This window comes from Patiria miniata, unplaced genomic scaffold, assembly GCF_015706575.1.
Source record: "Patiria miniata isolate m_02_andy unplaced genomic scaffold, ASM1570657v1 HiC_scaffold_5, whole genome shotgun sequence".
NCBI lineage: Eukaryota > Metazoa > Echinodermata > Asteroidea > Valvatida > Asterinidae > Patiria > Patiria miniata.
In genome coordinates this window covers 8002907-8026661 of record NW_024037072.1, presented here as the reverse complement: position 1 = coordinate 8026661, position 23755 = coordinate 8002907, and the positions used below count along the sequence as shown (strand labels likewise).

Genomic DNA, 23755 nt, shown 5'->3' with positions numbered 1-23755 from the left:
ACCTTTGCGAGAGTAACCCGTTCATCGCACAGACTTCCTCCATGTCTATCTCATGCAAACAAATCTCATGCATACAAGTAAATAATTCTCACTGGCTCCGATGATAAATACTCCCCAAATCGGGGGAGGGGGAATACTCAGAACTCTTACAGTTGATCGACTCATGCATCAAATTAAAGCTTGACTTCCTCTTTTTAACTTTTTATTCAATTTTTGCGGGGTTAACCAATGATGTTTGGGTGATTTTTTCATGAAAAGAGTTATCACCCCTAAGGGTGCACACCGGTAAATAGGCCTAAATCCGTCCGCCGAGCTCATGAATAAAAGTTATACCCCTCAAAATATTCTATATTAGAGAGTTCTGGGAGCCATAACATTGGGGAATTGAAGAGATATGGCAATGAACCTCTGGCCCGGACTCGGGGCTTCCAATTCTTAGCATTTTGGATACAATTGGGCTTGAAAGTGGCGCTATTTTGCCATGTTGTTGGAGGGATCGTTTTTCAAGATGGCTGCCGTTCCACTTTGGGGAAAATAGGGGTCGTCTTCTTTGGGCGAGAATTTCTCGAAAAGTCAATGGTCAACCCACCAAAAAATGAAACGAAATTGAAAGACGACATGTCAATCATCATTTTTCTGTGCAGCCTAAATACCTGTGAGAGTTCTGAGTATTTTTAAAAGAATTTTGAAGTATGGGCATTTAGCACTAGTGTCTATGGGAATTTATTTGCAGGGTTGCATCCCTAAATGCAGTCCCGAAGCCCGTCGCCATTTTGAAAAATTATCCCTCCGCTCCATAAATAGAGCGATTAGGTCCATTTTCAGCCCACATTTCTCAGAAATACAAGTTTAAAGACCACTTTACATCTGGCACCTTTTTTTTCTACAAAACCTTTTGCAAGGACCGTTTCTATTAAGAGAAAAAAACCAATATGACAGTATATACAAATCGTGATTTGACCGAAGTAGGCAATTTTGGGCCAATTTACTGGTCTGCTTTATGATCTCTGCTATATGATCAACGCAGTGTATTTCCGTGCGCACTTTTATGCAAAGTGTCAAGTCGGGTCAACTGGGGTTTTTTTGTTTTGTTTTTTAAATCTGTCCAATGAGAGCTCAAGAAATTAGAGATCACCAGCGCCTTGGATAGGGTGACGGGACAGCGCCCCCAAGTGTCTGATAATGGCAAACAACAACAATAACTACACAGCAACAAATAACAATAGCAACAACAACGACCATGCAGCAACTCCTTGCAACAACAAACAGCGAAAACAGGCTGACATAAAGTCAGAAACCTGTAATACAGTTCACCTCTTCTGACTTCACTGTTTTTCTTTCCTTTTCTTGTTTTCGTTTTTTTTTACATGATAATCCATTTAGACTCACTTGGGATTAGTAGAAAAGAAAATTTGGACAGGAATAAATAGAGCGTAAAATCTTTTCTGATGGAAGGTTGCGGCCATTGATTCGCCCGTCACATTCAACTAATGATTGCAATGATGACGGCTCACGCTTTTGAATCCGGATTAAAGGATTAATTATGGGCTTTTTAACTTTGAAGTAGCCAGACGGCTGTTTTATGTATTCATGAAATTGGTAACTGCACGAAGCATCATTACAAACTCCGATTTATGGTTTGCATGCAGAGACCTTCTTGTTAACCTATTTTGATCGAGTCAGCCTCTATAGGCCTGCCGAATATTTCAAATGATCTTCGGAGAGAAGTAGAACTCTTCTAAAACTTCTTGTTTTGCCTTTTGTGTTGCCGGAAAATCAACAGCTGTGAAATTTTCTTCCGCTTATTGGACAACAAAAGCGGCGACATTCAGAGTTTTGTGTGCGTGTTTTTCTACTAAAATTGGATCGATCATGTACGATTCTTCAGTGGATCATTCGTAGATAGATAAATATTCGCCTCAAGAGAGAGAATATAGCTGTTGACTGACATGGATGGATGTAGTGTTCAACTTTCGACACAGAAAGCCAGTCATTGACAGCGTTTCATGAAGCACGCCGTTTACATAATACGAATAGGACTTTATACTGCCAGTACGCCCCAAGTATAAAGATCTGGAACGCTGTCCAGTGTAAGTACACATGTATATCAACCATGGATTGTTGTTCTTTTTCAGTCTGAATCTATTTATTTCAAGGTAATTGCACATTTTGAACGATCTGAAACGCATATAAAAGGACAATACTCGATCTTAAGTATTAAGAGTTGGCAGTAATAAACTGCATTGTTGGCGTTGGAATATAGGCCAACTGGAAGACGTGTTTTCAGCCTAAGATACATTTTGCAAATCAAAGTGGTAATATACACGTAATGGTAATTGAAACGATCATATAATATGTGGTAATTGAAACTTTTAGCATGCCATGGGATGGTGTGTTTATACGTTTTCACTGAGAAATGCATTCCATGTGGTGCCCCATGGGCTTACCATACGTTCATGGGTGCCCGTTCATGTACACATTTCCTATCCGGAGAAACTACAGCCGTTCAATGGCAGACTAGGACTATAAAACCAAACGAGGCAATTTTCATTGCCAACTCGAAGGCAAATTCTCCTTGAGCTGAAATACAGGGTTTTTTCAACAGTTAATGTGAATTCCTAAGAACATTACAGAAAATTAAAAGTCCCTTTGTTTACCGTAATATTTTTTCCAGTAATAATTTGCCAGCAAATATAATTCGTGACAGGGGCCTGACCATGCATGTGGATAGGATTAGGAAACAGAATACGTAAAATACACAAATGCACAAATCAAAGTGCGACCTTTGTTTCGGATGCATTCAGGAAAATGTGGCAGAAATAACTTGGCCAACAGTGTCTGCGAAAGTATGAAGACGACGGAATCGCGTAAAACCTAAACAGCGTTTGTAATATAAACTTGTTCCTCGTGCATTCCACACTTACCATATTATTTATATAAACTGCAAAGCTTAATTTGTTTAGTTGGAGCGAGGACAGGATCTTGAGCTCCAATTTAACTTTAAAAATGAAATTAATTCGAGGGTCTAACATTTCAACCTCAAAGGCAATAATTTAATTTAACAAACGTATTTTTTTCTCGAAAAAACACACCATCGTGACACTTAACTGGTGGCGTTTCACTTTACACTTCAGTATAGAATTATTTTCTTTTCATGCGTTTTGTTTGTCTTCAGTAATAACACCACCCAAAATCCAAAGAAGAATGTTCATAACCTAATCTGTTGAAGTTTCAGCCCAGTGGATGTTAGACTAGTTTCGAGAAAACAGTGAAAACAATGCACAACAACCTCTTGATCGCGAAAAACAATTTCGTCCAATATAGCAGTCTTTTTTTCCAAAATTCAGTCAATTGACCGATCGTTGGAAAGCAGCTATATTTCTTGATTCCTTCTAAATGACAGCAAGCCAGACGGAATAATTTCACGGGGTGTTTAGTACCAGTACGATCTTTTATCCAAGTAAGCCGTTTGATAATATTTGGGTAGGTTACTTTTTTGACAAATGCAGATGATCCTGTATGCCTTTAAGCCAACGTCCAATGACATAAACCTCGTTCGCCTTTTTATTATCGTCTTCGCCAATTAAAGAATAATTCCGTCTGTCCAATTATGCTTTATTATTATCGACCTTCGTGTATACAGCTTTTTCTTTTTTAAATACGTTTTCAGCCTGAAATAAGCTTTTTGGTTTTCATTGAAAAGTAATATAGTTTAAACATTACTTGATTGCCTTTTCAGCTGCATATTTTACATCGATATCGTCCGAATAATTTTGTGAAAACTCAACAAACATTTCAGACATCATTTCACAGCAATTTCAGAAAACGTTAATTTTCCGAACAAGATTTGAAAGTCTCAACATTTTCTTTGGCAGAATTTAAAACAAACCAAAAATGGGAATCGGCCGAAGTGGCAGTGGGGCGAAGTGACAATGGGGCGACGTGTCAGTCTGGCGGAGTGGTAAAGGGACGAATTGGAAATGGGGCGAAGCGGTTTTGAGGCAAAATGGAAATTGGGCGAAGTGGAAATGGGGCGAAGTAGTTTGTGGCGCATGGGGCGGAATGGAAATGGGGTATCAATATTTTATCCATCCGGCCTCATTGATACTTCAACAGTCTGTCTTACTGGCCCACGTGGGCTATAGCCCTGGTACCTCCACTCCAGAATGAGCTATGATGTTGAACCCCCTTGGGCTTCAGTTTGTGAGTGTATAAATGCTCCCGCTCTCTCGACAACCTAAATAAACCATCCACGCCGTACATCAGCGATACGTGATAGGAAACACGTACACAGTATTTTGGGACTTTCGTCATTGGGAGTTTGTCATTTTTGTCGAGCTGTTCTTGAGAAAACATCATAATGCCGGAGCTACACAGTGTGGCGGTATGTGATTCATTGTTTTTCCTTAAAAAAAAACACCCCAAAATGTACCAATAACCGGGCCCATTTTGGCACTACTTTACTGCTCAAGGCAAATTTGGTACTCTACTTGTTTCAAGTGAACGATAGAGAGAAGTTTTCATTCCATTGCATAACATCGAGTCACTTGGTAATGGACTGTGACGCACCACTTGGGTGGCCAGGGTTCGATTCCAACTATTGACCATCATGATGCATTATTTTGGTCGATGGGGTAAGTTTGACTGATTTCATCGTTGGCCAGGGTTCGATTCCAACTATTGACAATCCTAATGCCTTATTTTGGTCGATGGGGGTAAGCTTGACTGATTTCCTCGTTGAAAGTATCTCCGAATCTATCATCTCATTCTGAGGCAATTGGGCCCTTGGAAGATATAACGGTTTAGTCATGGTTTACAGTAAAATTTTAGATTCCAAGATCGAATTTAAACTGTTTCGCTAATCGTATTGTTCCTAAAGTACGAATGATACAGCTAATGATTAATTAGTGACCCAAACCACGCATGGAAGAAAGTTTGGTGAAATCACAGAAGGGTGAAATCTTTTCTCCGAGGAATCTTGAGAAGTAGGGCGCTATTTTCAGCTCCAAAGTAGACTTTTTTTGCGCTTTGCGTTTCTTAATCTCCACTGCAAATACGATTCCTCTGTTTGTTTCATGCGAAGAACCAACACAAAAGGAGTGGACAGGACTCGTGCTGTTAACTCGGATTATGTTTGACTGGACATGGAGAGGGAGGCTCGTCCAGTCGATAGATAACAAAAGAAGGCGGTTTAAAGGCTGAACGGTGGTCTAAATTTTTAATGGCTAAGCCGCCAGTGAAGCCTGAAGAAGCCACAACAATGGCGCCTTGCAAGGTAGCCTAACCCAGATGATCATGAGACGAGCTTATAATTAAGCTGCAGATGTTGGGGCTTCTTGCAAGTGGGTGCATTTAAGGTGTTTACATTGCAACCACTTCTATAGATCCGGTGGGGGTAACAAATTATGTGTCCCACTGAGTTTGGGGGAAAGGGCCATTTTTCAGTGATTGGTTGGCATTCAACAGTTGCCTAACGAACGGTGCGTCTGATTTCTTGCTCTACACTATCACCAAAATTGTTAACAGGACGGACTAAACAACGTCAGTTTGACTCATTATTGACTGGAATTCGTAAACGTTTGTGAGTCGCACTCTTGGAGGTTGGGGGCTTTTTGAAGGATTTTTGTGAATGAGAATTAATGATACCAAACATTCTTGGAGAATTTCTGGGAAGTATAGTGAACTAGGTGAGTTTTGAAAGGGTCAATTCATTTGACAACGGTGTGCGACTTCCGATTTGTTGGACATCTTACATGCTTTCGTCGGTTGCCATTCAGAGTCTACCACATATTCCGAGTGTTTGTGACCATTCAGTGATCTTTTCATATTGTCGACAAACATCACTTCGCACCCATGCCGAACATTTTGTGTTGACATAGGCCTACTGTCAGAACCTGACTATTAATTACGGGAGTTGACGTAGGAAATTGCCCCTTGTAGAGTCGGGTCACAGTCACTTGCCGTTGAACTGTTCTTCTATGTTATACATGTAGTATGTTCCGTGTCATCTTCACTGTTTACATGGAAAATAGTCGATGTTCAGAACAGTTTTACCCGTATATATATATATGCACGGCAAAGTGGACACAAAAATGCACATTTTCCTTTACTGTGGTTTGAGTATGTGTATGGATAATGAACATCGATTGATTAGACGAAGACCTTTGTTAATAGCAGGCAGTGTTACGTATGTAAAAAAATATATATATTGCACAAGTTTTTTCCCCCCCTTTTTTTTCTCCCAGGCATCTTTGTCCGTGGACATGTGTTTTTTCCTGCCGTTTCGGTCCTCGATATTAACTTGTGATTGTAGATTAGGTTTAGATATCGCAAGGGTGAATTACCCCTTTCATATTAGCACTGTCTCTTTACCCTGACTTCTGCAGGTACCGTGACGGGGAGAGCAGAATCGGCAGATAAGGTCATGGATGAATGTGCGTCTCCAGACTTATAACGTCATGACCCATGCAGGTAAATTCGTATCTCACTTGCTACCAATTACACGTGTGATACAGGTAGTAAGTTTGCTCGAATGAGCCAATGAGTGCGCTCATTGGGACAACATTTTACCGTTATTAATTTTGCTTATCAATGATGAAAGGCACTTTATACTCCATCCAAATGGGAACGGACTGGTGGTTTTTAAATGTTATATGTTAGGCATAATTGCAGGTAATTTTCTTTCGATCTTTATAGAAGTCATGTAGTTATGGGGAGCTATCGATTGTTCGCTGTGGCGGTGAAACATGCACTTGCTATTCTTACTATTGTTGCTTTCCACTCACTTCACTCTCCAAAAACATTCGAAATATTCACTCTACACAACAAGCCAATTTTCTGCCAGGGTTGGGTTGCTGTTCTTAACAGTGAGCTGAGTTGACGGAAAGGAGTCAAGTGTTTGGGAAGCAAATTTGCTCAGTTGCTGTTTGGTGCCATCGCCCTGCCTCCAGACAATCGCGACCGGCGTTTACTCACGGATTACCTAGGACAACATTTACGCAGTAGTCGAGTGGGTTTACTTAGGCAAGTTTCGGTGGGTAAAAGCCTTCAAATGTTCCCCTGTAAATTTGGAGTGAAGTCTGCATCCTGTTATGAGAATTTATGACAAATGTTTGATGAAAGACGTGTTCAAGTTCCAAGATATCTGTAAGTATTTTATTCTGTACTTTTTAGACTATAGCTGCATTCAACTTCTCACACACAAAAATGTTGAAGCCGTTGATATGGTCCATTATTGCTTCGTGTTGGTTTTATACCAAAGGCCCTATATAGGCCTGCATACAGTAAATTGAAGCTGATCGATGCTGGCAATGGTTCCTCGTGGACTGAATGAATTCTCGCATCGGTTGTCAATCTTTCTGCAGTGGTACAAGTTTGCCGTTTAACCTTTGGCACACTGGTCAAAATGTCAGTTCAGTTCATTTTACGGACACTTGCATTTTGACTATTAAGTCCGTTGAGACCAAAACTTAGGCCTAACCTGAAGTATTACGGAATTCCATTGAGACTGAGTCACCGTGATAATAGACATTATATTCGTGTTGAAGTTTGGTGCTGTACTATGACACATGGAAAAGATGAGCTATAGTCGCGTATTATGGTGCGAAGTTAACTTGATTGAATTGTTTTTGTTTCACAGCGGTATCAAGATTTCATGTTTTTATCATTGTATCTGTTGCACAAATTGTGACTGAAAAACTAAAATGAAATTGCAACAGGTAAGGTTGTTAAATAATTGTCCGACATTTGGTCCCGGCTACAACGAAATCGGCATTACTAAGCCGCATGTCTTAGTTCAACACATGTCCCTCTTTTTTGGATGGTGTATTTGAAATTCTAGATTGTCAAAAAATCCCACTGACATGACATCTGAAATTGACGGAGTTCCCTGAGGTAATGTTAGGCCTAGTAATTTGGCTTGTACCCTTGATCCTGACCGACGTGTGACGAATATGTGTTTATTCGGGAGAGAGTTCAGTGTTGAATGAAGATTCCCAGTCAAGTTGGCGTAGCTGGACTTACCACGAAGCGATTTTACTTGGTCTGTCAGTAAATTTTTGAGGAAAAACAATCGGTTATTTTCTTTTACTTGGTAATATAATAGGCGATTTCGTCGATTGTCATTCAAAGAATTGTTTTTAAGTACATCTTTGAGAAATTATTGAACTAAATCTACACTGGCAAAAATGCAGTCAACAATTCTAGAGACCTTCAAAAGTTGACCATCTTTTAGGTTTACGAAAGAACAAATTTCCCAGACGTAAGCCTATTATTAGCCGGCCTTGTCGAGAAAATATGTTTCTTAATTCGGACTTACAAGACACAGAGTTCAGTGTGATTTTTCAGTGTGCCTTCATCAACAACACAACACCAAGAATGTTAATAACCATAAAATAAACTCAAGGATAGCAATAAGTGATGGTAGACAAATGTTTTGATCAGTGAAGGACGCATGGTGACCTATTCTGGTTATGAAAAACTGGCCATTTTGTTGGGCAGAACCCTGTGCATGTAGCTCTGCAGTGTCCCGCGTTTTGAAGCTTGCGACCGCCGTACGAGGAGAACAAGATTCCCCTTCACATCGGGCAAAAGTCGAGAACAGTTTCTGTTGTTATATAGACGTAAGAGGCTTTTCACCTTCGCTACCAATTAATTGACTGTTTGTCAACTATTCGCCAATTCTATTTCACGAGTGAGAGGGCAAGCCCAAAGCACGAAGCCGATTGCGAATAATGGCCCATTCAGACCGGATTGTTGGTGCACCCAGGTGAGTGCAGTATACGGGATGACAATCGGAACATCGTGGGGTGGCGTTAATACGACCAGTACACAGTAGGGGAGCTTGTAAATGCGACAATTTGTGGTGTACCACAATTCCTATGTTCCGTAATACTGTACAATGTTATTTGTTTGTGTTGACTGTGAACGGAATGACTTATGTTTGATCGGAGAAACTGTCGTTTTCATGTGTTGGAATTCCATCAACATTATGGTAAGTTTGAACCTTAATACAAAAAGTGTTATGGTTTGAATTACAAATGGCAAAGACTATCTTGATAAGTTCGCTATTCGATTTCAGGTGTACAGTAAGACGTATTACAGATATAAACATTCAGATGAAATAAACTCTTCGAACCAAAAATGTTTATTTTAGTTCAACATATAAGTCAACGCGCTTGTTACTTTACGACAACAGCTGATAGAATGATCGAGAAAAGGTAGTGTTACAATTTGGATTATTTCCTCCAAAGACAAGTCCAATGGAAGACGAGGACAGACTGTCTAATGTTCTCATTTGCATCCTAACAATATTCATCTTGATATTTTGGCCTATAGGTGTAATTGTTTTGGGGTAGTTTTACTCGATAGAATGAAAAATGGAGCGTATTTACCAAGGTCATTTTTGGCAAAGTTTGCTAAATGGCGATTGGTGGGCTTTCACCTTCACATTGCAGAGATACGACTTTTTAGCACCCTTAGCTGGCACACAATAGTTAACGAGTTTCTGATAAAAACCAATTAATTTCTACCCACCGGTACAACGTGTTATTTTTTCTCGGAAATCTTAGGATTATTTGAGGGCGGATCAGGCCAAACCTTCACACAACTTTAGCGATCGATGGTGATAATGGTAGCGGGTTAGTACGGAATTACAAAGGCAATGGGATGAGCTTTTGTTTGGGAGTATGGTGGAGGTTGGATCTGATGAATAAGACTCATTACCGGTTATGTAACGCTGTGGTTATCCTGGTTAGAATACGGGTATAGTCACGGTAGTTCGATATTGCATCAAGTACCATGTCACTCCATATCGCGGTGCACCCTGCCAAACGAGGGCCGAGCTTGGTTGATTTCTCGGGATTTTGTGAAGGTAATGTTATGTTAGTGTTGTTAAATTCTTTACCATTTCGCGCACAAAGGCAGCGGTACTGACTCAATATCATGGTTGCTCGATATTTTTGCCAATCTCTGACCGACGTATGTCTTCTCACAACACAAGAGTAATATCGGAACCCGACTGGGACCTTGAGTTCAAAACATGCTAAACAAAAATCAGGCCAACTATACTAATTTCAAGCCATGGAGGAATAAAACAGGCTAAATATTCTCCAAAGTTGTCATGAAAAAAAGACAAGGTCCTCAGTATTTCACCAGCCCAATTAGGTCTCAATTCAGTTTTGTTTAATTAAAGGAGACTTTTCTTCAGCATGCATGTTGCACATTAGCCCCATAAATGTGGCCAATTTACTGGATTTCCTCCGTAAATAAAGGCCACACTTCCACCATGTACAAAAACATGTCGAACTTTGTCAAATTTTGATTTTCAAATTTAGGCTTAGTTTGTAGTTTATTTTTGCTTTAGAAGCATACTCGCCCTCTTTATAGGCTAATCAGAAAGTGCTGCCTTTTTCAAATGTCTAATTTTTGTGAAATTTCATGTTGAAATTTGGATACGCAAACGTGTGCAAACGAATCTGGAAATTTCACGAAAAAAAAGACATCTGAAAAAGGCAGCACTTTCTGATTAGCCTATAAAGAGGGTGAGTTTGCTTCTAAAGCAAAAATGAACTACAAACTAAGCCTAAATGTGAAAATCAAAATTTGACAAAGTTCGACATGTTTTTGCACATGGTGGAAGTGTGGCCTTTATTTACGGAGGTAATCCAGTAAATTGGCCACATTTATGGGGCTAATGTGCACATGAGAGTAATTTAACTTTGAAGCCTACGACTATTGTGTTACATGTCCAACTTATTGAAAAGATCGATCCTTCAGCAGTCTGGTGACATGACTATGGACATGTGTAGAAATAGAGTTGGGTATATTTATGAGAACTTTCTTTTGACACAGTAGATTACTAGTGGGTGTTTGGCTGATTGTTTCATGTGCCAGTCTAATTTCTTGTATTGCATGTTTTACTATCTCAGCACTCTCACACACAAAGTACTCTGAAAAATTGCCTGGGTTAATTATACCAGAAAGGGTGAAAACTGGAACTAGCCAAACTTGTGTTGTTCTATAACCAATTGTTTCGGTTATAATTTCTGTTAAATTCAACCAAAAGTTGTAGTCAGACAAGACCAAATTAAATTTGGTCTTGAATGACCACAAGTTTTGGTTGAACTAAGCAGAAATTCTAACCCAAACAATTGGTTATAGAACAACCCAAGTTTGGGTAGTTCCAGTTTTCACCCTTTCTTTGGTAAAATTAACCCAGGCAATTTTTTAGTGTATTGACAGTCCCAAACTTTTCGGACGCTGTACAATAATTGACGAAAAAGTGCGGATAACTGCACCGCAGCGCCAGTGAATATGCATAAATATCTGCTACACAATCTGAACTATAAGGGCCTCCCTTTGTGGTCACCATCTCAAACATCATTAAACCATTCTGGTTTTGACCATTTATCCCATATGTTTTGGTTCATTATTTGCGGCCGTGCAATAACTCGGGCACATATTTCTCATTTAGGATTGCAGTTTTGTGAGAAAAAAACATACAAGTTAAAAATCTAATTTGATGAAAAGTACGGGGAGAGTAAATTTTAATAGGAAAGTTGTTAATTGTAAATTTCAATTTCTTGTAATAACTGTCTGCTTCTTTTTTTTAATGATGTTAGCATATTTCTATACCTGCATTACCGCCGGCTTATGTTTTATTTTGTTTTCAAGGATATTTCTGCCATTTTAAGGGGTAACAACTTATATACCTCTTTGGAAAACGCTTTGGGTTTTGTGTGATTAAGTTTTATTACACCTAGTTGTATTATATCACTGAAAGAAACTTACTCGCATCATAATAATAATAATAATATTCTCTGATCAAGGGCATTACGACGATCACAGAGTACAAGTGTTAATGATGAATCCGGCTCCGTGCTATTTAGTGGCAATTCTGTTTCCATTTTCACGTCGTTAATCTTTGTAACCTCGAGACCACACAATATTCCGTGCCAAACAAGAGCGTTTATTGTCAAAATGAAAATGGAATCTTGCCAGAGTTGACGTGGACAACCTTGCTTTGAAAGCTAAACGATGGCCACACGAGATACATGTAGACAGATAATTATAAGGCGTACACAGAGTATTATGACAGATATTAATTTGGTGCCCGATTTCTGTTTTTGTGTTTGGTTGACCTCTTCTCCGTGTTTCTGACGATTAATCGTTGATATTGTGAGAGTTGAAAATGCTTCATCTAGCCATAATATCGTTGGATGAAATGGCCTACAAAGCCTGACATTATACTGACACTCGTCATGATGCCTATATGGAAACAGTTTACTTCGTATGACCTCCACAAACTCTGCAGAATGCCATGGTTTTGCGTGTATCTCATTTTCTCAGTTAAAGACATATAGGATCATTTTCATTGGCCCAAAAGTAACCTACCGAATTGTTTTCAGTAGCTTTCTTGGATCAATGATCGTAGTGATACTAAACACCCCATGAAATTAGTCCGTCTGGTTTGCTGTCATTTAGAAGAAATCAAGAAATGTAGGTGATTTCCAACGATAGACTGGTTTTTGGAATGAAGAGTAGTACTTTCTATTGACAACAATCAAGTTTCGTGATCAGAAGGTTGTGCAATGGCCATGTATTTTTTTCCCACAGTTTTCTAGAAAATTGTAATATCGACTAAGAGCTAAAATTTCAACTTTTTTTAGCGGTCTTCTTTGTATTTTGAGTGGTGCCTTTATTAGAAACGAAGAAACTTCATGAAATGCACATGATGCCTTTAATCTGTGATAAGTGGTATACTGCCGAACGATTACCCTCCAAAATTCACAAGCTGATTTCAATTGATGCCTCATTAACTGCAGGATTCTAAGTTGGGAAGAGATCTGATTTGACCTGGACGGCCAGGTACAGCCACATGGCGTGGTCCGGCGACGGCAGCGATTATGACGAGGGCGAAGACGGGGAAGAGACAGGGACAGACATCGAAGATCTCCCGGATGAAGAACTCATCGTCGTCCTTCGAGACGAACAGGTATACTTGTCCACAACTTTCACTTTAATTCTTTCCTTCTAGTAATGAAAAAAAAGAAGAAAAGAAATAATAGTCTTCAAAATGCACAAGCCGGAAGAAGCTTAAAGGTCGAAGACAATATGATGAAGTGTTCAGTTTTATAGGCGTGAGGAAAACACCGGAAGGGTATTATTAAAGGGAAAACCTCAGGAATCCGGTTGGAACGGACTACCCAAGCCACATGTCGGCCCGGACGCAGTTACATGTATACTTCTGGTAATGCGGCAGTTGGTAACGAAATGGTTCTCAAAATAAAGTTTCCCCCCTCCCCCACCTATTAATTTATATTCTCCTGAGCCATGAATCAGCAAAAAAAGGTGAATTTATTTCATCAATCAGCATGACTTGATCAAATACAATCCAGGAAAGAACATTCATTCACTTTTGGGGTAAAAAATAACTAACTAGCCTGCAGGAGACAAATTTGCGGCCTGGATGGAACTCTAAGCTAACCCGGTTCACAGAGGATGATGAAGAAAGCACCACCGCGCCAACGTACGTCCTTTATTGCTCCTTTTCCAGGAATTTGTCCAAGTAGACATTTCTCAATTGAAAGGATACTCTTCACTGGTAGTTACGTGGGAAATCACTTGTCCTAGAGTATGGAGCCTCAGCCTATACCTGAGGTCCTTATACCTCATTAGCTCCTTTTTATAACCAGGCAGACCGCCTTTATTCCTGCATCCTTCAAAACATCTCAAACAGTCCACGTCCCTATCCGTAATTGCGCCATCTTTCTCTATGTCATTTCTGAAGCACTGGGTAAACAGATTATCAATCAAATTTAATCCTGGTTTCTTTCAGTTCTTTTGTTGTAATCATTGTCAGCGTGGGTCTGTGAGGTCTAAAGCGTGAGTTAGGTTCTGTCAGTTAATGGCACGAAGGAGCTCCTAACAATGGCCCTTCCCTTGTATCCATTTTCTCCGTTTTGACAAAGAGCACCAAAATGCCTGAATGGGAAGAGTAAATAGCTCGGGGCATCTGGCATGGTGTAACGCAAATTACGGCACCCGGCCCTTAGTGCTGTGATCCAAACCAAATGAGACATAATCTGAGCTGATTTCCATCCAGTTAAATGCATGATTGGTGTAGAGTTAGACATGCATGTTTGACTAGAGGTCTGAAGTATAAGCAGAGGTGACTTGCTGCTTTTTTGAATTAGAAAAAGTACTCGTTTTAAAATGAATGCTCCCTTATAAATATAAGGTTGGCGCAGTGGTTACTGTCCTTGCCTTCCACCGCTGTGGCCCAGGTTTGATTTCTGCCCTGGTCCACATGTGGATTGGATTCAGGCCCTTCGTGATTTATTCCGTCAGTTTTTCCCAAGAATATTCTTCTGGCGTTTTCCTCCCACCTCTAAAACTGCAATTTCTTCTCACTGTCTTCTTCTTACAGGATTTTTTTTTCAGGCTTGTAAGCTACTGTGTCTATGGCACTTCTGAGGAATCCTTGGTTTCATTACCAGAAGGATATAATAAAAAATAACAAAAATACAATCAGCATTCGAACATCAAAAGAGACGTTCGATTTTGTTATTTGGGCATTCTTTTGATAAATACGTTCATTCAAATCCAAATACATGTACAAATGTGGTCCGTTTCGTTCATATCCAAATTCATCAATACCTCTAGAAAGAGGTTGATCTTATAAAGTTTATAAAACAACTATAAACTTTACAAAACTGCTGAACAAGACTTAGTGCTCGACGCAATGAAGTAACAGTCTTTTAAAATTGTTCAAAGCATGAGTTCTTGAATTTTTTAAAGGCGCAAATTCAATCCTTGTATCAACCTTTCGAAAACCTGTTTCAACCAGATTAATGGTGAAATCTTACCACTTTTTAGTCTAATTTGTAATTGGATGAACAACAAAGTCATTTGTACCTCTTTTGAGTAGCCGGCGTACAGCCACAATTAAGACACATTTTCCCATGTTTCTTGATTTACTTCTTTGGTAGTCAAAATCCACTTTTTTTTCGTGCATTTGATTTTTTACAACTCCACTTTGTCTTTCTCCCTCCAGAACAGCATCAAGGAGGCGCAGCGTCTCATCCACAAGGAGATCAAGTCAATCCGTCGAGAGCTGAAGAGACTTTTAAGACAATACGCTGCTACTCACACCGACCAGCAGGGCTCAGATGAGCTTCCCCACCAACGCAGGTCTATAGACTCAGGGCTCAGTGATGTGAACTACACGACAGACTATACCACAGCCAGTGAGTTGGCCTCATCTCACGGGGACAGTGAAGCAGGATACCAGGCTTTCTTGGAGTATGATACAGATGGGTCTACCGGGCATCTAAAAGGAGATGGGAGGTACCGGCAGCAGTCTTTGGAGGTTTACGAATCGGGCTCTGGGTATGAGGATGATGCACCGATGGGGTACCCTCCCCCAAATTATATGGTACCAGAGGGAGCAGGAGCCAGCTTGGAGCAGCAGAGCGGAACTGAAAATGGTTTCAGACCAGGATGTGGGATGCCCCCTCATTGGAACAGCAGTGAAATGAATCAAGCTATGGATGACCACACTCGGGGGAGGAACTCCACTTATGAGGATGCTTACAGTATGGTGAGAAGGCGGCATAGTGGAGATACACCAACCAGGAACAGTAAGTCTAAAAGCTCTGGGAACAGGTGGAAATCAATCATCCACAAGCATGGCAAGAGTATCTACTCCATCCCTGAATCAGATCAGAGTCATCTGGTGATGAGAGAGGACTCTCGTTTGCATTCAAAAGGGAATGAATCAATGCAGAGCTCAGAAGATGAGATGAGAAATTTCCAAGACTTTTCGGATAGTAGTGTAAACAATGGTGCTGAGCAGCCAAGAAGATACGGATCACAAAGCATAAATTCAGGTCATATTACCAGGAAGTTTAAGAGGAGCCAGTCAGCACAGCAGATTGATGTCAGGAAGTTAACAATATCCGGATCGAGTACTCCTGAACCAAACAGGGAAACGAGCTCCCCTCGGCCTAACATGCCCGTGTTAAGAAAGACCCAATCTTCACAGTTTCTCTTGAGACCCAACAGCATGAATGGAGTGCCTTCTGATAGACCGCCGTCAGTAGCCAGTGACACTTCAGAAAAGAACGGACCAATCCGGGGTCAGTGGAACGGAAACTCAAGAACACCTGCAATGAGCTCAGAAGATGAGGCTAGGGATTCGCCTCGATTCTCAGACAGTAGCTATGACTCTTACATAGACACCAAATATTCCAGTCGGCCCTCACGTTCTTCACCAGGACTATCTATGCAGAAAGACCATTCCAAACACCATCAGCAGCAAGGCAGAATGAACTCACCCAGACTTAAGAAAACCCCATCTTCCCCAAACTTCTTTTCCAATACAGGCTCCAGAAATCCCAACTCCCACGCAAGACAATCGTACTCTGTTAGTGATAAACGTCACAGAAATGCTGTCAAAGATGAAAATTGGAACGAAGGACTATTACTTGAATCTCAGTCAGACTTTTTGTATCATAGCAGCGAGGAAGCCTACAGGGAATCCTATGCCGACTACAAAGGCCAGAAGTATCCTCACAGAAATAATCAACCAAAGCGGCGAGATAAGTTCTTGAGAGACATGGGTAAAAGTTCAACTCATCCTTTGATGAAAGTATAGTGACTTGTTCATTGATAATTCCAATGTAGATAGTTGGAGACATCAGGGTTGAGACATCATCAAGTAGTTAGTGCAAATCAGAGAAAGGAGAGAGTATTAAAGAAAATTGACTTGGAGCACATTTAAGCCTACAATGCTTAGAATTCCATGTTGGCCCTCAGCAAGTGTTGCACTCAAGTCAATCACAAGTCCATCACAAGTCTTCTAAAACATCCAGTCCTGAGGTACCAATGTAAATGAACTGTGACAGCAGCATTCCTTTCTTACTGTTCATCCCGATACTTGACTTGTGAATTGGCTCTTTGATTTATTACGTTAAGGAGAATACACGAGAAAGTGTGGATTCGTAATTTAAGAATTAACGAGGCGTGTATAGGCTCCTTACGTCAAAATGGATAGTTCAGACGACGATTTCTTTCTGACTAAAAGTAGATTTTGCAGTGACGGCGAAGAATCTGACAGTGAAGATTCATTGGTAATTTTCGGAAAGCAAACGTTGACGCAGACGGTCCTATTCATGCTCATTATGGAGAATAATAGTCCGACGTTTTCAACGTGTGGATTCGTAATTCCGAATCCACACTTTACTAAAGATTCGTCGTTCCGAATCCACACTTTGTGCGCAGTGTAAGAGATTCGTAGATCCGAATCCACACTTTTAACAATAGTGTGATGTCATAGGAATGGTTTACTCATCACTTATACTTGCGATGGACGTGACAACACTGCCCTCAAGTGGACTACACATACAGGAACCTACCCCTCTTTAGCATTGAACATCTTTTGTAGAACAGATTTCTGTTCTGAGAAGTGACATTTGAATTACATTGCAATATCTCAAGCTGTGATGGATATTTTCTAGAATTGTTCATTACTGCTGCAGATTAAACAGAAACTGATATATCCTGAATTTTAACAGTACTGGCATTAAATAAATAGACCCAATCTCAGAAATGTAATTCTAAGATTTATCAAAACTTTTAATGCTTTCAGTTCTTGTCTCTACAAGTACATGTTTACATGTGTTATACTTTTAACTAAAAACAATGAACACATTTTTTTTCTTCGAAAGAGCAACAAATGTACGTGTATTCTGAAACATATCAATGCATTAACAGTCTGCAGGCAAATTTTCAGAGAATCCAATTTTTTTTTACATCAATGTCTATTAAAATATTGAGTTTTGACCTTCACTAGTTTAATAATATAGGGCAAACCCAACGTTCAAATCAACAGAACCCAGATGCAAATTTCAATTGACGTCAATCTCAAGTTTAATTTACTCCAGGAGGATACTTCAAAGTTTATTTTAAAAAAATCAGGTTTCTGGAAAATCAAAGTTAATGATTGTTTCAATCACAAGTTTGCCAAATAAATAAGATATATATTACAGTAATGTGTCTCATTGGTATGGTGTAAGATAAATTGTTTGTAATATCCTACATAGAGCTGTATTGAATTCCTTGAGTGCCGACTTCTACTACAGGCATCCAGTTTGATAGTAATGCAGAAAGTACAGTCGACTCTTGTTAATACAAACTCGTTCGTACCTAGCCAAATTGTTTGTTATATCAGAATTTTGTATTAAGAGGAACGTCAGTTCCATTCATTGTGCACATAAATACACAGTTGGGACCAAGGCTCTATGTTTGCTATGACCAGAAATTGTATTAACAGTGTTTGTACTAACGAGAGTCAACTGTAAATGGAAACTGAGTGCTGCATGGAACCTTACTTTTCTTTTGTCCACCTGCACTTTTATCAAACTGGATCAAGTACTGCAATTATGCCTCTAGGTTAATAAATGAAGCTCTATGGATGCCTAGAACCTTTCCATAAGACATTAATTATGAATGGTGCGGTTACAAATTCAAAGGCCTTTGCCTGTTTCACCAGTTTACTGCAATGAGAACAAATCATCCAAAATATTCTTAACTTACTGTAACTTACTTTGATAGTTCGGTTACAAGATTGGAATAATCACCCAGACTCCTGTTTTTCATTTTTTGTGAGGGAAATTAAATAGCTGGGGTTTTTTTTACCTGTAGAATACTTTCTTTAAGCAAACACTTACTAGAGTGTACAGAACATGAACTTACACAAGCAATACACCCACATGCCGGTCAGCTTTCCTAAAAGGAATTAAATTAACGACCCTTAGTTTCCTTGGAATTTTCATCATAAGTTTTCCTTAATCTACTTCAATAAAACACTGTGCAGTAAACCAATGGCACATTCTTTCTACAAATTAATAGATGACCGAGCTAAAGTAAAGTAAAAGTGGCTAGGGTCTATGAACCTGACTCCATCAAAATCCTGCAAAACCTTGAAGTGGAATTTCATGGAATCAGAGTAGGAAGGGTAAAAATATGTATAAATAAGCCAAAGAAACAGGTGCAATCCTAGATTTTAAATGGACTTCACTGATTTTTATGGAAGGTGGCAAACGCCTCAGAACATGGGCCAATTTCATGGCGCTGCTGAGCACACAATTTTTCTGTGAACAGAGCCTCCGTCTATTTCATGGAGGCAGTAAGCACTGCAAAAGTCACACTCAAGTTTACGATAGAAGTTTCCATGTGCACACAATTGTTGGCACATCCATGCCATCAAAAAGTGCTTAAGGTTAGCACAATTTCCTGCTATAATTTAAAGCCCAACTTTTTTGCTAATTGTTAAGCAGCGCCCTGAAATTGGACCCTGCTCTTAAGCGGTTTCCATAAAATGCCAAAATGAAGTCAACAATAGTCGAAACGTTCGATCAATCTACAGCTCCCAAGCCCTTCCCTCAGGTAATAGGGACATCCTTTTAGGACTACATTTGTACAACTTCACAAAAATGAAACATCTCTTGTTCTCGATCTCCCTGTATCACCATTGTGTGCTATACCTCCGGTCCTTCACTTCCAGGAATGAGCTGCAAGATGGAAAAGATAGGGGATAGCAATCATATCAAAATACCCTCCATCCTGCAATATCCTTCAAAACCTTAGGGTGAGAAAGTACCTATAATGACATTTCTTGATGACAGCAGTGTGCAAACCCTTATAAAAATCTTTCTAGCACCTCCATTTGAAGTTGTCAACCATCTCCCACAGTGCACTGGAGAAAAAGAACTCTCCGTGGCAAACTCTTGGTGGCGCACTGCATTGTGAATCACCCGAATTGGCATAGATTTTACAAAAATGTACTTAAATACATGAAAAGTTCAATGTTAGAAGTGTTTATTACAGACGAGGCTGCAAGATCAAGTGATGCAATCAGAACGACTTCAACATCTAGTCAATGGAATATGAATACATTATGTTTGCCCGCTTTCAACCAAAATCTATTTAGGACCAGAGATGCTCGTAACACTTTTTGATTCTTCGCAACTCTGAAACACAGTCTGAAATGAGTGTACTGTACAAGAACTTCGGTCAAGAAAAAAAATCTTGATTGTTGCCTACCATCGTGATGTTGTTTCCATTCAGCAAAATCTGGTCCAGTTTGGTGACTCTTCGACCCTCCGCTGTTAATTCACTGGAAAAAAAATATCATAGTGTATGTTAAGAACATCTTTAATTAATGTTGATAAAATGTAGGGGAGGGGCCGGGTGGGGGAAAATCAGGGACTTCTCAAATGTAATCAACCTATGCATCGACAAATGCAGTCGATATTACAGGGGCTGATAGTATGGGACAGGCATAGCATGATCAGTCTTACTCAAAATGGAAACACGACACGTATCTTGAGGTTTGTATTTTTTACAAGGGCACACAATGAGAAATAACAAACTCAAACTTTGCAATATTGTGATTTGCTACCCATATGATAGTCTATTCGGGCACATGATATACCAACATTCATACTCATGAAAAAACAATTCTGGACACAAACTTGAAAGTTGAAACGGAAATGTATTACTTATAGAATACTTACAACTCAACAACATCTTCCAATACCATGTCTGAATTATCACAAGTTAAAGAACTTTAACAGTACTGAAATGCTTCATTGCCCACATGCCCACTGCACGAGCATTTTGTGAAGCTCAGAAAGTTCCAACTATAGTTGGGATGATAATGGATGATAATCCTATTTTGGGGATAACAGGGCTTTTGTATTTGTTGGACATTGTAGTAGGAATATTGTTGAGGTCCTACTAGTGACTGATAATGTCCAAATGTAAAAAAAAAATGATGTTACTTGGACTAATGAATAGATTAAAATGTTGTGCTCTTGTCATTAACTTTTGTAACTTGAAAAGGATACTGACAAAGTCATCAAATCCAAGCAGGGTACCAACGATTTCCTTGTCACTCTTCATGACGATGTGAATACGGGATCCGATGCATTTATCCACAAGCTCTACGGAACAAAAGTGATATTGTTATTTGAACTAGCACAAGGACATTGCTTTACGTTTAGGTCCTACATATGTACCCAAGTTAAGTCAACATAAAGCCTGTAAAAGATAGACACATTGTGTACTTTAAGACCCCATTCCAATAGAAAAAAGAATCCATTGTTTTATGTAAATCCACATACTCATAGAAAAGGGGATGGACTTTTCCCCCCAAGATGGTGGATTTTCCCGGTTACATGCACTTTTGACCAAAACTGAATGACAGGCAACAGCCGTACAGATGCACATCGTCAAAATTTGATGCAAGCTAGTGAGGGCGCGATTTATCACAACCCATGACGTCATGCAACACGACGCTTTCGTGAACAATGGCTGTAAAAGTCGTCCGAATTCAACTCGAAATTACAAGATAACTAGACCTCTGAAGGTGCCGAATTTAACGTTTTGTTGTAGCAGTTGAAGACGGCATTGTGTGAGTATAAAGTGACAAAATAATTGCGATTTTGAATGGATTTTCGGCTCCCTTAGCAACGGACTCTCCGTCGCGTCCAAATACTACATGTGGATTTGTGACTGATATACGGAGGTAGTCCAGTATTTCAGTCACATTTATGGGACTAGTAATATATATAGCCACGTTCACGGGTCTACTGTTAACCTAGTCTGCTACAATTTAACTGCGAGATTCATTACCATTTCTAAATTCTAGATTTCTAAATTTCTAGGCCTACCTATCCTTAGTGAGGGCACCCAACTATGCAGCATTGGCCTCTTTTCACTTTCAATTCATTTTTGTTAGATAGTGGATATTTTGCCGGAGGTAATAGCATGTTTGATGTAGTGGTTAAGAAAACGCTCTAGTGAGCGGGATGACTCGGGTTTGATCCCGACCCCCGCCACATTTAAAAAAAAAAATTTCCCATCCCCAAATAAATAAGAATATTCTTCTTTTATTATTTTAACATGTCTCAAACATTTTATTGCAGAGTATTACATTTTCTTTTTCAGATTTGTGGCTCTGGAGGATTTTTTGTAAAAGGGAAATAAAGTCCGAAATTATAATTGTTCTGAATCCCATCTTGTGAATACGAGGTTACAACGATAATATTGGCATGGAGCCAGACTAAAATTTGTCACCGGAAAATGTTTTAAGTACAAAAAAACAGTAACTGCGCATGTTCAGTGCATATCCGGCAAACTAACGTTTACGGTTAGCTCTACTGAGTGGAGCGTTGAATTACGGGTACCCCTCCATACAAACGCTCCACCGATTTGCCATACTTTGGTAGCACTTACACGGTCGTCATGACGGTATGCATTTTGTGCATGCCCTCGCGAGGACAAGGCCCAAAAAAACTGATAAAGAAAATACAAATGAGGAAGACAGTAACCCTGGATAGATCCACACATTCATGACATTCCATATGACCCCTCAAATTGTTTCAAACAACCGGTAATTTTGAAAAAAGAACAAAATAGTCTGAACTTACCGCTCACAATTAAATGTGTCTGCCGAGTTGCACAGTCTATTTCACTGACATGACTGATGCATAATTCATTGCGCGCGTGTGTGACGTCACTATTGAAGAAAAACAAGTCGCGCTTAATCAATAGCTGTTTCATGTAGTCATATGTGCCCCGCGCCGTCTGACTGTGGGTTTTTGGTGCGGGGCACATATCAGTACATGAAACAGTCATTGATTAAGCGCGACTTGTTTTTCTTCAATAGTGACGTCACACACGCGCGCAATGAATTATGCATCAGTCATGTCAGTGAAATAGACTGTGCAACTCGGCAGACACATTTAATTGTGAGCGGTAAGTTCAGACTATTTTGTTCTTTTTTCAAAATTACCGGTTGTTTGAAACAATTTGAGGGGTCTTATGGAATGTCATGAATGTGTGGATCTATCCAGGGTTACTGTCTTCCTCATTTGTATTTTCTTTATCAGTTTTTTGGGGCCTTGTCCTCGTGAGGGCAAAAAATGCATACCGTCATGACGACCGTGTAAGTGCTACCAAAGTATGGCAAATCGGTGGAGCGTTTGTATGGAGGGGTACCCGTAATTCAACGCTCCACTCAGTAGAGCTAGTTTACGGTAAAGGTTTGCCGTCTCCGGCAAAATATCCACTGCCTTTTTGTTAACAAAACTACCACAAAAATGAATGCTATAAAACGGCTTGATTGCGTATTTCACCAATACGTTCATTATGTAAAGTGTAAAATGCGAACAAATAACCAAATAGGCAGAAAACAATACCTAACGGTAGGAGCTGGGACGGATTTGTGTCTGTCGTGGAAGTCGCCATCTTGATTCAACTCGCTTTTCAACATCGACCACGTGGTGGCGCTATACAGTGAAAAATTGATCGCGCACCCGGCCGCGCGCTCCGCGAAAACAGGTGACTGGATGATCGGAGCGACAACCCCCCCCCCCCCCCCCCCCCCGTATCAGAGGTTGACGCCTCTTAGTATTGTGCTAGCTTGCTTTTTTTTTTAAAGAAACTGCCCCGTGACTAAATTGTGTGAAATCTAGCCGAATGTTTTTTAAGGCCTATCTTTATTAAAATCTGCTTCCCGAGCTCGTTCAAGCACGTAAAGAGATCAGTCCAGACATCGTAATTTGGCGAGAGGTCTGAGAAAAAAGTGTAGGCCTAGCCTATAGCTACTTTCATCCGAGTTACCTTGGCTATTAATACTTTGTCCTGTGGTTTGACGCCAAAAAGAGAAATTCGAAAGCATCCCACC

The 23755-nt window shown here is 39.9% G+C and overlaps 2 protein-coding genes across 8 annotated transcripts; one reads left to right on the top strand and one right to left on the bottom strand.

The window, feature by feature from the left end:
- Positions 1-1754: 1754 nt before the first annotated feature.
- Positions 1755-16996, top strand: LOC119740508. Of its 7 annotated transcripts, none has more exons than XM_038215838.1 (4): positions 1755-2090; positions 6387-6471; positions 12825-12994; positions 15056-16995. In XM_038215838.1, exons 3-4 carry the CDS (start codon positions 12878-12880, stop codon positions 16655-16657), a joined length of 1719 nt encoding a protein of 572 aa, XP_038071766.1. In that variant the 5' UTR covers positions 1755-2090; positions 6387-6471; positions 12825-12877; the 3' UTR covers positions 16658-16995. The 7 variants fall into 7 exon arrangements, with proteins under 7 accessions (XP_038071766.1, XP_038071768.1, XP_038071767.1 ...); XM_038215840.1 differs by lacking the exon at positions 1755-2090 and adding an exon at positions 4366-4384; XM_038215839.1 differs by lacking the exon at positions 1755-2090 and adding an exon at positions 5360-5480.
- A 615-nt stretch (positions 16997-17611) lies between these two features.
- Positions 17612-23415, bottom strand: LOC119740509 (U6 snRNA-associated Sm-like protein LSm5). Its single transcript, XM_038215843.1, has 5 exons — positions 23268-23415; positions 20913-21008; positions 20580-20607; positions 20107-20179; positions 17612-19574 (listed from the first exon to the last, which is right to left on the bottom strand). The coding sequence occupies exons 1-5, from the start codon at positions 23314-23316 to the stop codon at positions 19542-19544; spliced, it is 279 nt and encodes a 92-aa protein (XP_038071771.1). The 5' UTR covers positions 23317-23415; the 3' UTR covers positions 17612-19541.
- Positions 23416-23755: the final 340 nt, after the last annotated feature.

Excerpts from the sequence above, each read along its gene's own strand:
- LOC119740509 (XM_038215843.1), bottom strand. The coding sequence starts at position 23,316 with ATGGCGACTTCCACGACAGACACAAATCCGTCCCAGCTCCTACCGTTA. Across the intron at positions 20,608-20,912 it reads TGGATTTGATGACTTTGTCA|ACATGGTATTGGAAGATGTT; the intron begins GTATCCTTTTCA and ends GTGATAATTCAG. Across the intron at positions 19,575-20,106 it reads ATGGAAACAACATCACGATG|CTCATTCCTGGAAGTGAAGG; the intron begins GTAGGCAACAAT and ends TCCATCTTGCAG.
- LOC119740508 (XM_038215841.1), top strand. The coding sequence starts at position 12,878 with ATGGCGTGGTCCGGCGACGGCAGCGATTATGACGAGGGCGAAGACGGG. Across the intron at positions 12,995-15,055 it reads TCGTCCTTCGAGACGAACAG|AACAGCATCAAGGAGGCGCA; the intron begins GTATACTTGTCC and ends TTCTCCCTCCAG.